The 14,796-nt window shown below is 34.5% G+C and overlaps 1 protein-coding gene and 1 long non-coding RNA gene across 2 annotated transcripts; both read left to right on the forward strand.

Moving 5' to 3' along the window:
- Positions 1–1,949: 1,949 nt before the first annotated feature.
- LOC140043722 (uncharacterized) lies at positions 1,950–3,356 on the forward strand. The gene has a single exon (XM_072088216.1). The coding sequence runs from the start codon at positions 1,950–1,952 to the stop codon at positions 3,354–3,356; it is 1,407 nt and encodes a 468-aa protein (XP_071944317.1).
- A 9,541-nt stretch (positions 3,357–12,897) lies between these two features.
- LOC140048681 (uncharacterized) lies at positions 12,898–13,783 on the forward strand. The gene is made up of 3 exons (XR_011845115.1): positions 12,898–12,917; positions 13,168–13,410; positions 13,504–13,783. It is a non-coding gene; the product is annotated as an uncharacterized lncRNA (long non-coding RNA).
- The last annotated feature ends 1,013 nt before the right edge of the window (positions 13,784–14,796 follow it).

Consider the following 14,796-nt stretch of genomic DNA (forward strand, 5'->3'; position numbering starts at 1 on the left):
CGTAGGAAGTTGTGATAACAGCTCTTTTAACAGTACTGTATTAGGTTCAGGCCCAAGAGTACGATTTATACTGAAATCGGGCGTGCTTTAACTGCCAGGCACTATAGTAACCGCAAACCACATTACACATTGGTATGGTATGTCGGGCGATAACAGACTAGCATTTTCGCCTTAGTAATCAGAAATTAAAACTTCGAGTATCCAGTTTTCCCTACTGTGTGATATATTCACTAAGGGACACTGTTGCTTATTTATTTCATTTATATATATTAATTTAATAATGTATGTTATTTTACATGTGCATGTGTATGTATGTGTATGTGTATATGTATATATGTGTATGTATATATATATGTATATGTATATGTGTATGATCTCTACCGTTTCAAATTAATTAATTAAATTTCAGTATATCACCGGGCGGTTTAGAATTAATGTTCTTTGCCTAATGTGTCTATATATGTATATATATATATTAATATATACACACTTCTAAAAGCTAACTTTCTATATTAACGTCTACGAATTTAAGCTTTGAATTCAGCCTAGCTCCATTATACGTGTATAATACCAATAATAATTATATCGAACGGCAATACACACTACGTTTGGTAAACATTATTAACATTTTGTATTGTCTTCTTATACCGATTTCTGCTAGGGGTTCATAATGGCCAAACGGACAGCACGTAAGACACAGAAACAACAAACAGCACCCAAACAATCCAACAACACTTCTGGGGCTTCTGGTGCACCTAAAAGGAAAGCACAAACTACACCTAAACAACTAGCTAAGAAGAAAAAGCTCCCTACCACTGCTTCTACCAGTACAGCTAATACTGACAAAAGTAACGCTTCGGCGGTTTCCGCTGAGGTCTCGGAAAGGCTGGACAAAACGGAGCACATGATTTCTGGATTGGCCGAGGTAGTTACTAATTTGAGTAAGTGTGGGGAGTCTAATATAGGCATATCCGATACCACTACTACAATAGCTAATGACGGAGAACTAAACAACACTCGCTTCTTCGACGACACAACACCAAATACTATATCAGATATTACCACCATGCCACTCACTCAAGCACCAGCTAAAGACACATTTATTCCATATACTATTGTTGAAGGAGATGCAGCTCAAAACCCCCTCCGGTATACCGGGGGAATTAAGGCCGGAGCTTTGGTCCCCGACAAATTAAAAATAAAAATTAAAGACCACAAATATGTTGAGTTCTCAGATATCGTTAACCCAGACGAAATGGTGCCAAAAAAGAAAAAACGATTCTTGACCGAACATGAATGGTCCATGGCATTTTACGACTTCGCCACCTTACACCTAAGCTATCACCCTGCAGATATGCAAGACATTTTCACTTACGCAAAGCAAATCCAAATCATGATGCGAAACAACGCACAAAATTGGCGGTCATACGATGAGGCTTTTCGGAGAGCTAGGGAACATACCAAATGCTCATGGGCCACAGTATGGGGCGACCTTATTCACAACTTAATGCTACAACGCTATCGCCCACAAAGTCATTTTCGGGGCTTTAACACCCCACCTTTCAACAGGAAGACCACCGATTCCCAAATACCACTTGGATACTGCCAATCATACCACACCCCAGCGCGAAAGTGCTCACAACCATACCGCTGTAAGTACTCTCATCAATGCTTTAAATGCTCCGAAGACAGGCCACACCCATATTTCCTGTGCAAACGAGTTACAAATCAATCACGACACCCATCAACAACAACATCCCCTGCTAACCCCACTGCCAACCCCCCTAAGGGTAGATAAACTCGAAACCCTTCTCTCGGGATATTCCAACAAAGATTACCTCATTTCCGGCTTTAAAAATGGTTTTTTCCTGAATTACGACGGTCCTGAAGCCGGATTTACTGCAAAAAATTCAGTATCGGCATTACAGAAACCTCAAATTATCCAACTGATGATTGCTAAAGAGATTGCTACAGGGCGTATCGCTGGTCCATTCGAGTCGCCCTCATTTCTACATTTCAAATCGTCACCTCTGAGTTTGAGGGAGAAATCCGTTGCAGGAAAATACAGATTAATTCATAACTTATCATATCCGCACGACGAAAGATCAGTGAATCATAATATTCCGCAACATTACAAAACAGTCCACTACGAAAATATATCCACAGCCGTAAATATCATTCAAAAATCCACCTACCCAGCCTACCTATCCAAAAGCGATATTCAAGATGCTTTCCGACTTATTCCCTTGCACAAAACGCAGTATCACCTTACCGGTTTCTCTTGGCGAAACAAACTGTACTACGATAAGGTCCTCCCACAAGGGTGTGGATCCTCTTGTAGAATTTTTGAATCGTTTTCAGACGGAATAAAATGGATACTGACAAATAAACTAGCATGTAAAAACGTAGTCAAGATATTAGACGATTTCCTGCTTATAGGCGATACAAAACATGAGTGCCAAAGGTACCTTAACAATCTCATTGCCCTATCAGATGAAATTGGCCTTCCTCTCTCCCCGCACAAAACAGTGGAGCCAACTACAAAATTAACCTTCTTAGGGATCGAACTGGATACGCGAGCTATGGTAGCCAGATTACCCAAGGACAAACTAGAAAAGTATAGGTCCGAATTAAAAAAATGGTCGAGTTCACATTACATAACACTCAGAGAACTTCAATCTCTTACCGGCAAACTTCAGTTCGCCACGTGCGTTATTAAGACCGGCAAGGCTTTCCTTACAAGACTATATACACTCACAAAAGGTCAAACAAATCCCGACTCAAAAATACGTATTACTCAAGGAGTACGTGAAGACTTGAAAATTTGGATACAATTTGTTGACCAATACAATGGCACCACTATCATCAATGTACTACCAAAAAAGGACTCCGAATGCCTTCACTTCTTTTCAGATGCTTCCAAAAGGGAATTTGGTGCTACATTTGGGGCTACGTGGGTACACGGCATATGGCCAGAACGTTGGAAGAAGTTAGATATAATGGTTTTAGAAATGTACCCTATTTATCTCATGATATCACTGTACTCAAACCAACTGGCCAACACTCGTGTAGTATTTCACACCGATAACCTACCCAATGTCTATCACGTTAACAACAAAACTAGTTCTAATTCTGATGTAATGCGCATAATCAGGGCGTTAGTATTAGTACTACTTACACATAATATACATCTAACCGCCAGGCATATACCAGGTATTAAAAATGTACTAAGTGATGCAATTTCCCGTTCACAGGTAACAAAAAAACTTCTCAAACAATTCGGAATGCATCAAAACCCATTAACAATACCACCACATCTGCTACCAGAGAACTTCGCTGCATTCAAGAAAACCTGATACGAGCTTCCGTCACGACTGGAACCAGAAAATCATACAACAGGGCGTGGTCAATCTTACTTATGTTCCTACAAAGCCACCACCTACCACATCAAATGCCTATCTCACCACCCCACATCTCACTATTCGTCTGCCACCTCTTTCGGACAGGTCTCAACCAAAATACCATAAGAACGTATCTAAGTGCCATTGCATTCATGCACAAAATTACCAACAATCCAGACCCTACTAACATACCATTGTTAAATATTGTCACAAGAGGTGCCGGGAAGCTATACAACGTTGCCAGCCGCCGCCGACGCCTTTACCCGGTTACCACTACCATAATGGAGAAGCTTCTCGCTCAACTCAAATTTATTAAGAGCAACGAATACGAAAGGAAACTGTATAAAGCTTTGTTCCTCACCTGTTACTACGCTTGTGCGAGGGCAAGTGAAATGGTACGGACCAATAATCCGGAACACGTCCTAAAACTTCGCGACATTACCATCTCACACGCTAAGGTCACCTTCCAATTTAATTCCTTCAAACACCACAAGGGCGATTCCCAACATTTCAGCATTAACAAAAAAGGAAACAGCATGTTATGCCCGGTAAAAGCGTTACAGGATTACAATTCGATCAGGCCTACGACGCGGGGGCAATTTTTCATATTTCAAACCGGAGATCCACTACTTAGGAAGCATTTAAGCCACACGTTAAAAGAAGCCGCGTCACACGCCAACTTAGACCACACCCGGTACAACACACACTCGTTCAGAATCGGAAGGGCCACGCGACTTAGGGACCTGGGCGCAGACGAACAAGAAATTAAAGCTACCGGAAGATGGAAAAGCGACGCATATAAGCGATATATCCGACCCCACAGCATAAATCTTAGTAATGACTAACAAAAATGTACATTTACATTATAACTCACTTACATCCATGCGACTATTTACGTTTTTTTTTTCTTCAGTATTGTTTATTGGCGATGTGTTAGTACAAATTTGCTCCCATAGCAGTGCACGGTAGTGGAGCCCTCGGATTAGCCTGGGGTGGAAGGTGCTGATGCTCAACATACTGTCATGAAGTATCTGCGTATACTTTCACGGGGAGCATCGTTGTATTAATGGTGATTTTTGTACCTATCAGTCTCTTTGGAGATTTTTCCAGGAAGTCCTGGTAGAACCATTTTCTATTTTTTATCTCAGTTTCATGTGAGTAAGTGAACATTCTTCCTTGTTTCCTGCACTTTGGTGGGCTGCTCTTGGCGGTGCCTTGGCAAATGCCGCGGGCTATTTTTCTCTGAGCATCCCTGTTGTGCTTACTTAGAATTGGTAAATTATTGCTATATATAACTTATATTTGCTTATGACTTTTATGTGCAGTTTTACATGGGCGAATGTTCATTTACTAATAAACTATTTAAGCCAGAACTTATGTTGTATGCATCTTTATTTAGTATTCTATGAGTTTGTTAATCGCCGCCGTCTCCGAGTAGCAAAAATTAAGAATTGGGTTAAGAACACAATTCTATTTTGAGAACGGAGAGGGCGGGTTTTCGACCTCTTTAATCAAGCACGCTCTCTGTTAACACGATCACATTAAGTTAAAGAAAATTTTCTCTCCCTCCCGCCCAATATTTAGACACTTAATAAGGGCTATTTTTCTCTGAGCATCCCTGTTGTGCTTACTTAGAATTGGTAAATTATTGCTATATATAACTTATATTTGCTTATGACTTTTATGTGCAGTTTTACATGGGCGAATGTTCATTTACTAATAAACTATTTAAGCCAGAACTTATGTTGTATGCATCTTTATTTAGTATTCTATGAGTTTGTTAATCGCCGCCGTCTCCGAGTAGCAAAATTGCTTTTTTTTTCTTATTGAAAAAAAATATTTTTTTTGAAAATGAGATATTTTTTAGGGTTGTGAATGTCAGGTCTAAACAAATGGATCTTTTTTAAAATCAGAAACAAAGTTGCATGGCATTATTTTTAATTAATTGATCATTCATTTCATATAAATAGACTATTATCAGCTCCTCAGTCATCTACTGGTTTGTGGCGTAACGGATAATGCTCAGGTTTGAGTGCTCTCAGTAATGGGTTCGAAGCTCTAGGGATTTTTTTTTAAAATTGAAAATAAATATTGTTTTTGAAAGTGAGATATTTTGAGGGTTGTAAATATCAGGCCTAAACAAGTGGACCTTTTTAAAAATCAGAAACAAAGTTGCATGGCATTATTATTTGGTCATTGATTGATCATTAATTTCATATAAATAGACTATTATCAGCTCTTCATTTATCTACTGGTTTGTGGCGTAACGGGTAATACCCAGGTTTGAGTGCTCTCAGTAGCGGGTTCCAACCTCTAGGGATATTGGTTTTTTTTCTTATTGAAAATAATTTTTTTTTTTTTAAATGAGATATTTTTTAGGGTTGTGAATGTCAGGTCTAAACAAATGGATCTTTTTTAAAATCAGAAACAAAGTTGCATGGCATTATTTTTCATTGATTGATCATTCATTTCATATAAATACACTATTATCAGCTCTACAGTCATATACTGGTTTGTGGCGTAACGGGTAATGCTCAGGTTTGAGTGCTCTGAGTAGTGGGTCGAACCTCTAGGGATATTTTTTTCTTTTTTTTTTAATTGAAAATAAATATGGTTTTTCAAAGTGAGATATTTTGAGGGTTGTAAATATCAGGCCTGAAAAAGTGGACCTTTTTTAAAATCAGAAACAAAGTTGCATGGCATTATTTTTCATTGATTGATCATTAATTTCATATAAATAGACTATTATCAGCTCTTCAGTTATCTACTGGTTTGTGGCGTAACGGGTAATACCCAGGTTTGAGTGCTCCGAATAGCGGGTTCCAACCTCTAGGGATATTGCTTTTTTTTTTCTTATTGAAAATAATATTTTTTTTTGAAAATGAGATATTTTTTAGGGTTGTGAATGTCAGGCCTAAACAAATGGATCTTTTTAAAAATCAGAAACAAAGTTGCATGGCATTATTTTTCATTGATTGATCATTCATTTCATATATATAGACTATTATCAGCTCCTCAGTCATCTACTGGTTTGTGGCGTAACGGGTAATGCTCAGGTTTGAGTGCTCTCAGTAGTGGGTTCGAACCTATACGGGTTTTTTTTTCTTTTTTTTTTAAATTGAAAATAAATATGGTTTTTGAAAGTGAGATATTTTGAGGGTTGTAAATGTCAGGCTTAAACAAGTGGACCTTTTTTAAATTCAGAAACAAAGTTGCATTGCATTATTTTTCATTGATTGATCATTTATTTCATATATATAGACTATTATCAGCTCCTCAGTCATATACTGGTTTGTGGCGTAACGGGTAATGCTCAGGCTTGGGTAATGCTCAGGCTTGAGTGCTCTCAGTAGTGGGTTTGAACCTAAACGGGTATTTTTTTTCTTTTTTTTTTTATTTGAAAATAATATTGTTTTTGAAAGTGAGATATTTTTATGGTTTTAAATGTCAAGCCTAACCAAGTGGACCTTTTTTTAAATCAGAAACAAAGTTGCATAACATAATTTTACATTGCTGGATCATTCATTTCATATGAATAGACTATTATCAGCTCGTTCACTCATCTACTGGTTGGTGGCGTAACCGGTAATGCTCAGGTTTGAGTGCTCTCATTAGTGGGTTCAAACCTCTAGGAATATTTTTTTTTTTCTTTTTTATTTGAAAATAAATATTGTTTTTGAAAGTGAGATATTTTTATGGTTTTAAATGTCAAGCCTAAACAAATGGATCTTTTTTTAAATAAGAAACAAAGTTGCATAACATCATTTTACATTGATGGATCATTCATTTCATATAAATAGACTATTATCAGCTCTTCACTCATCTACTGGTTTGTGGCGTAACGGGTAATACCCAGGGTTGAGTGCTCTCAGTAGCCGGTTCCAACCTCTAGGGATATTGCTTTTTTTTCTTATTGAAAATAAATATTTTTTTTGAAAATGAGATATTTTGAGGGTTGCAACTGTCAGGCCTAAACAAGTGAACATTTTTTAAAATCAGAAACAAAGCTACATGCCATTATTTTTCATTGATTGATCATCCATTCATTATAAAAAGACTATTATCAGCTCTTCAGTCATCTACTGGTTTGTGGCGTAACGGGTAATACCCTGGTTTGAGTGCTCTAAGTAGCGGGTTCCAACCTCTATGGATATTGCTTTTTTTTTCTTATTGAAAATAACATTTTTTTTTTTGAAAATGAGATATTTTTTAGGGTTGTGAATGTCAGGTCTAAACAAATGGATCTTTTTTAAAATCAGAAACAAAGTTGCATGGCATTATTTTTCATTGATTGATCATTCATTTCATATAAATAGACTATTATCAGCTCTTCAGTCATCTACTGGTTTGTGGCGTAAAGGGTAATGCTCAGGTTTGAGTGCTCTGAGTAGTGGGTTCGAACCTCTAGGGATATTTCTTTTCTTTTTTTTTAAATTTAAAATAAATATTTTTTTTAAAGTGAGATATTTTGAGGGTTTTAAATGTCAGGCCTAAACAAATGAACCTTTTTTTAAAATCAGAAACAAAGTTGAATGGCATTATTTTTTATTGACTGATCATTAATTTCATATAAATAGACTATTATCAGCTCTTCAGTTATCTACTGGTTTGCGGCGTAACGGGTAATACCCAGGTTTGAGTGCTCTGAGTTGTGGGTCGAACCTCTAGGGATATTTTTTTTCTTCAATCAATGAAAAATAATGCCATGCAACTTTGGTTCTGATTTTAAAAAAGGTTCACTTGTTTAGGCCTGACATTTACAACCCTCAAAATATCTCACTTTCAAAAACAATATTTATTTTCAATTAAAAAAAAGAAAGGAAAAAAATATTCGTATAGGTTCGAACCCACTACTGCGAGAACTCAAACCTGAGCACTACCGGTTACGCCACAAACCAGTAGATGAGTGAAGAGCTGATAATAGTCTATTTATATGAAATGAATGATCCATCAATGTAAAATGATGTTATGCAACTTTGTTTCTGATTTAAAAAAAGGTCCACTTGGTTAGGCTTGACATTTAAAACCATAAAAATATCTCACTTTCAAAAACAATATTTATTTTCAAATAAAAAAAAAGAAAAAAAAAATATTCATAGAGGTTTGAACCCACTACTGAGAGAACTCAAACCTGAGCATTACCGGTTACGCCACAAACCAGTAGGTGAGTGAAGAGCTGATAATAGTCTATTTATATGAAATGCTGAATAATCCATCAATGTAAAATGATGTTATGCAACTTTGTTTCTGATTTTAAAAAAGGTCCACTTGGTTAGGCTTGACATTTAAAACCATAAAAATATCTCACTTTCAAAAACAATATTTATTTTCAAATAAAAAAAAAAAAAAAAAATATCCCTAGAAGTTCGAACCCACTATTGAAATCACTCAAACCTGAGCATTACCCGTTACGCCGCAAACCAGTATATGACTGAAGAGCTGATAATAGTCTATTTATATGAAATGGATGATCAATCAATGAAAAATAATGCCATGCAACTTTGTTTCTGATTTTAAAAAAGGTTCATTTGTTTAGGCCTAACATTTACAACCCTCAAAATATCTCACTTTCAAAAAAAATATTTATTTTCAATAAGAAAAAAAAGCAATATCCCTAGAGGTTGGAACCGCTACTGAGACCACTCAAACCTGGGTATTATCCGTTACGCCACAAACCAGTAGATAACTGAAGAGCTGATAATAGTCTATTTATATGAAATTAATGATCAATCAATGAAAAATAATGCCATGCAACTTTGTTTCTGATTTTAAAAAATGTTCATTTGTTTAGGCCTGACATTTACAACCCTCAAAATATCTCACTTTCAAAAAAAATATTTATTTTCAATTAAAAAAAAAAAAAAAAAAATATCCCTAGAGGCTCGACCCACTACTCAGAGCACTCAAACCTGAGCATTACCCGTTCCATTTTGTGATTTTCGAAAAAAAATTGTTAACATAAAAACACCAAAGTGCTTAGAATAACTTCAAATCGCATTTGGAGACGTTTTAGACCATTTTGTGATTTTTAAAAAAACTTGTTAACACAAAAACACCAAAGTGCCTAGAATAGCTTAAAATCGCATTTGGAGACGTTTTAGACCAATTTGTGATTTTCGAAATAACTTGTTAACATAAAAACACCAAAGGGCTAAGAATAGCTTGAAATCGCAATTGGAGACATTTTAGACCATTTTGTGATTTTTGAAAAAACTCGTTAACATAAAAACACCAAAGTGCTTAGAATTGCTTCAAATCGCATTTGGAGACGTTTTAGACCATTTTGTGATTTTCTAAAAAAAGTTGTTAACATAAAAACATCAAAGTGCTTAAAGTCTCATTAGAAACCGTTTTAGACCATTTTGAGCATTTCGATAAAACTTTTCACACAAAAACATCAAAGAGCACAAAATAGCTTAATATCGTATTTAAAAACGTTTTTGACCATTTTGAGCATTTCGACAAAAATTATTCACACAAAACAGCAAAGTGTACAGAATAGCTTCGAATCGCATTTGGAGACGTTTTAGACCCTTTTGTGATTTTCGAAAAAACTTGGTTACACAAAAACACCAAAGTGCTTAAAATAGCTTCAAACCGCATTTGGAGACGTTTTAAACCATTTTGTGATTTTCGAAAAAAACTTGTTAACATAAAAATACGAAAGTGGCTTAGAATAGCTTCAACTCGCATTTGGAGACGTTTTAGACCATTTTGTGATTTTCGAAAAAACTTGTTAACATTAAAACACAAATGTGGTTAGAATAGCTTCAAATCGCATTTTGAGACATTTTAGACCCTTTCGTGATTTTAACATAGAAACATCAAAGTGCTTAGAATAGCTTCAAATCGCATTTGGAGACGTTTTAGACCATTTTCTGATTTTCGAAAAAAACTTGTTAAGATAAAACATCAAAGTGCTTAAAATCACATTAAAAACCGTTTTAGACCATTTTGAGCATTTCGCTAAAACTTTTCACACAAAAACATCAAAGAGCACAAAATAGCTTAATATCGTATTTAAAAACTTTTTTGACCATTTTGAGCATTTCGACAAAAATTATTCCCACAAAACAGCAAAGTGTACAGAATAGCTTCAAATTGCATTTGGAGACGTTTTAGACCATTTTGTGATTTTCGCAAAAAACTGGTTAACATAAAAACACCAAAGTGCTAAGAATAGCTTCAAATCGCATTTGGAGACATTTTAGACCTTTTTGTGATTTTCGAAAAAAGTTGTTAACATAAAAACACCAAAGTGCTTAGAATAGCTTCAAATCGCATTTGGAGACGTTTTAGACCATTTTGTGATTTTCGAAAAAACTTGTTAACATAAAAACACCAAAGTGTTTAGAATAGCTTCAAATCGCATTTGGAGACGTTTTAGAGCATTTTGTGATTTTCGAAAAAACTTGTTAACATAAAAACACCAAAGTGCTTAAAATCACATTAGAAACCGTTTTAGACCATTTTGAGCATTTCGATAAAACATTTCACACAAAAAAATCAAAGAGCACAAAATAGCTTAATATCGTATTTAAAAACGTTTTTGACCATTTTGAGCATTTCGACAAAAATTATTCACACAAAACAGCAAAGTGTACAGAATAGCTTCAAATCGCATTTGGAGACGTTTTAGACCAATTTGTGATTTTCGAAAAAACTTGTTAACATAAAAACACCAAATTGCTTAGAAATAGCTTAAAATCGCATTTGGAGACGTTTTACACCATTTTGTGATTTTCGAAAAAACTTGTTAACATAAAAACACCAAAGTGCTTAGAATAGCTTAAAATCGCACTTGTAGACGTTTTAGACCATTTTGTGATTTTCGAAATAACTTTTTAACATAAAAACACCAAAGTGCTAAGAATAGCTTTAAATCGCAATTGGAGACGTTTTAGACCATTTTGTGATTTTCGAAAAAACTCGTTAACATAAAAACACCAAAGTGCTTAGAATAGCTTGAAATCGCATTTGGAGACATTTTAGACCATTTTGTGATTTTCGAAAAAATTCGGTAACATAAAAACATCAAAGTGCTTAAAATCACATTAGAAACCGTTTTAGACCATTTTGAGCATTTCGAAAAAACTTTTCACACAAAAACATCAAAGAGCACAAAATAGCTTAAGAGTCATTGTCTGTAAAAATCAAAGATTTGGTGGCCACAGCTGTTTCAACTAGTGTTAAGGTATCAGAAAAAGTCAAGCGCCCTCAGTGTTAGCAGACGAGGCTCCCCCGAGTCCCGCGGACATATAATTTTTGTTTACAAACCATTATTTCGCGAACGCCAAATTAAATTTCGCTATCGTCAGTTTTTATGTAGTAAAAACATTTTATACAAAACTAAACGATTAAAAAAAGTGTATGTTCAATTAAAAAATAAATATTTTATTGTTTCTTTACTATAAATTAATAAATAAACGAGGATATTGTCCATTTTACTGAAATACTCTCCCGCACATAAACCAGGAAGTTGAGATAAACTGTGTAATGAAATAGTAAACAATCGTAAGTAGAAAATATCATTGTATTCTTTACTTTATTTTTGGATATAATTCATTTTTTTAGAAAAAGAACGAACTAGAATATAGTCCATCATTATTATATAAACAAAATAATACTAGTTTTGTTAATATAGCCTGGTTCAGTTTTTAGTAAAACTCGCATATTTTGCAACTCTTTTATACATTGTTATTGTTATCGGCGAGAAAACGGTTTGGCGATAGGCTTAGAAAGTGCGTTGACGCCCGCAATGACCGTGACAGTAATGTGGGCCTAGAATGAAGCTAGGCCGAAACATAGAAAATTCGTAATTACCTTAATCCTAAATGTAATCATTATAACTGTTACCAAATAATTAATGGCATGTGTTTATAATAATAATTATTGCTTTCCTGGTGCATTTTTAGGCTAGCTGGTGTGACTGAAGTGACAGTCACAGCCTAGGCTAGGCCTTAATAATATTAATACATTTTTACAGCATAATAATGGTTTAATATTTTGGCTATTAGCTCTCTTGTTTGGATTTGTTTGGACACAAAATTTGAAGTACTGTAGATTTAAAAATTGATTTATTTTTAAAGGAAAGTACAGTTGCATCTATTGTTTTTGTAATCAAGATGACATCAGAACCAACAATGTTCCTCAAGCCTGTAGATATCTCAAGGCCTACAAGTCTTTTGTAGACCATGGCAGTGAAAAAAAGAAGCAAAACAATATCGCACAGCGTTGTTAGGCCATACCTGGTAGACATTGAATTAAACAGGATAGGTAAATAATCATAACCACCTCTTTAGAAAGTTTAATACACACTCCAAACAATGAAATGTGTGTTTGTACTTCATATTAAAGAACAATGTTAGTATAAAATAACTGTCGAAACAAACAATTGTTACAGTAATTTATAAATATACCTCTTTTCTTTATTAAATATTTCCTCAATCAACTATTTTTCCAGGTGTCAATATGCTATAATATTCAACATGCGACAGGATGCTGACATCTTGACTGGTAAATTCAAATGTTGTTTCAACTTTACATTGACATTACATAATAACTCAATTGGTCAAGTTGCTCTTTAATATACATTGTCCCTTTGAGCATAGAATTTCAAAATTGTTTATCCTGTTTTTATGCATAATAAAGCAAACCTTTGGCTGGAACTTATTTTCCTATGAATTATCCATATCATTATCTGCTACAAGAAATAGTTGTTAACATTTTTTAAATATAATAATTTTGATGCTCATTTTTTATGCAGATTGACGTTTATTTGGTTGACCAATATTGTTTAATCTCAGGTGATCATCTAGCAGAAAGAGAAAATCAGAAGCTGCAGCACATCGACATGCTACAAAGTACAATGATTAAAATCCAGTCTTTAGAAGAGAATCTTGAGCATTTAAGAAATGAACTCTCAGTGTCACTTGTGACAAAACAGCATAGTAAGATTGCAGAGACTGGCCACAGACTAAATCTAAAAGAACAAGAGGTCAAAGACTTGGTCAGTCCTACATTATACACCTTTCAAATTTTGTCTAAAACATGCAAATACTATAAAAATTAATGCCATATTTCTTTTATATATTTTATATAGTGAACTACTATGAACCAAGAGATTTGAAACTGGACCTCTATGTACAAAAATGGACGAGGTATTTAGAAAAAATTAATTCCTCGACAGCAGTACCATGGAAAAAGTTTTGTGGGAAATCATGAAGTCACATCTGACGTTTATTTCACCTGAGATCCAGCATGAAGTAACTAAGTGGAGAAAAGTTGAGGAATAGTTTGCTATTTCTCAGTTAATTGTTACAGTATTGCATATTATTATGTACAGTATACTGTATGAATGGTAGTATTTTTTTGTGTTATTGCTAGAACAATGATTTTGTAAATATTTAACAAATGGTATATGAATTGTAAATGAATTTAATTTATTGGAAGCTATTTTATTTTAATTTGGTTTATATATATTATTGATTGATAACGGAAATTGATGTTATTTAGTGATTTAGATTGTGATTGCATATATAATACAATACAAATATGAAAGAAATATGCATTTATAATTAAATATCTAATGTCACAGTACTCTATAGCTTCTTTCTATTAATATATTACAGATCTTTGACTAAGACATGCTAGGTAGGCTGCTAGTCTTTAACCTGCTGATGATGTAGCCTAGCATATATATAGTATAGGCCTAGCTAGGCTAGGCCTGTAACCTGGCCTACTCTGTACTCCTCTCTCCCAATATGAATGATTATTAAAAAAGCTTAGGCCTAGGCTAGGCCTAATTTTTAATTAGGACCAGGAACAAGTAATTAATCAGCTTTATAACAGGTCAACTGTCACTCAGGCCCCCGAATAGACATGTTGACGTGTTAAAAATAAACAGTTATTTTATTTTAATTTGGTTTATATATTAATAATTATTGATTGATAACGGAAATTGATGTTATTTACTGATTTAGATTGTGATTGCATATCAAAATAATAAATATACAATACAAATATGAAAGAAATATGCATTTATGATTAAATATCTAATGTCACAGTACTCTATATCTTCTTTCTATTAATATATTACAGATCTTTGACTAAGACATGCTAGGTAGGCTGCTAGCCTTTAACCTGCTGATGATGTAGCCTAGCCTATTATATAGGCTACTAGGCTAGGCCTGTAGCCTGGCCTACTCTGTACTCCTCTCCCAATATGAATGATTATTAAAAAAGCTTAGGCCTAGACTAGGCCTAATTTTTAATTAGGACCAGGAACAAGTAATTAATCAGCTTTATAACAGGTCAACTGTCACTCAGGCCCTCCGAATAGTTTACGTGTTAAAAATAAACAGCCATTAGTCTTACACAGCTGGTTTTAACCACG

The sequence above is a fragment of the Antedon mediterranea genome, chromosome 1 (genome assembly GCF_964355755.1).
Source record: "Antedon mediterranea chromosome 1, ecAntMedi1.1, whole genome shotgun sequence".
Taxonomy (NCBI): Eukaryota; Metazoa; Echinodermata; class Crinoidea; order Comatulida; family Antedonidae; genus Antedon; species Antedon mediterranea.

Excerpts from the sequence above, each read along its gene's own strand:
- LOC140043722 (XM_072088216.1), top strand. The coding sequence starts at position 1,950 with ATGATTGCTAAAGAGATTGCTACAGGGCGTATCGCTGGTCCATTCGAG.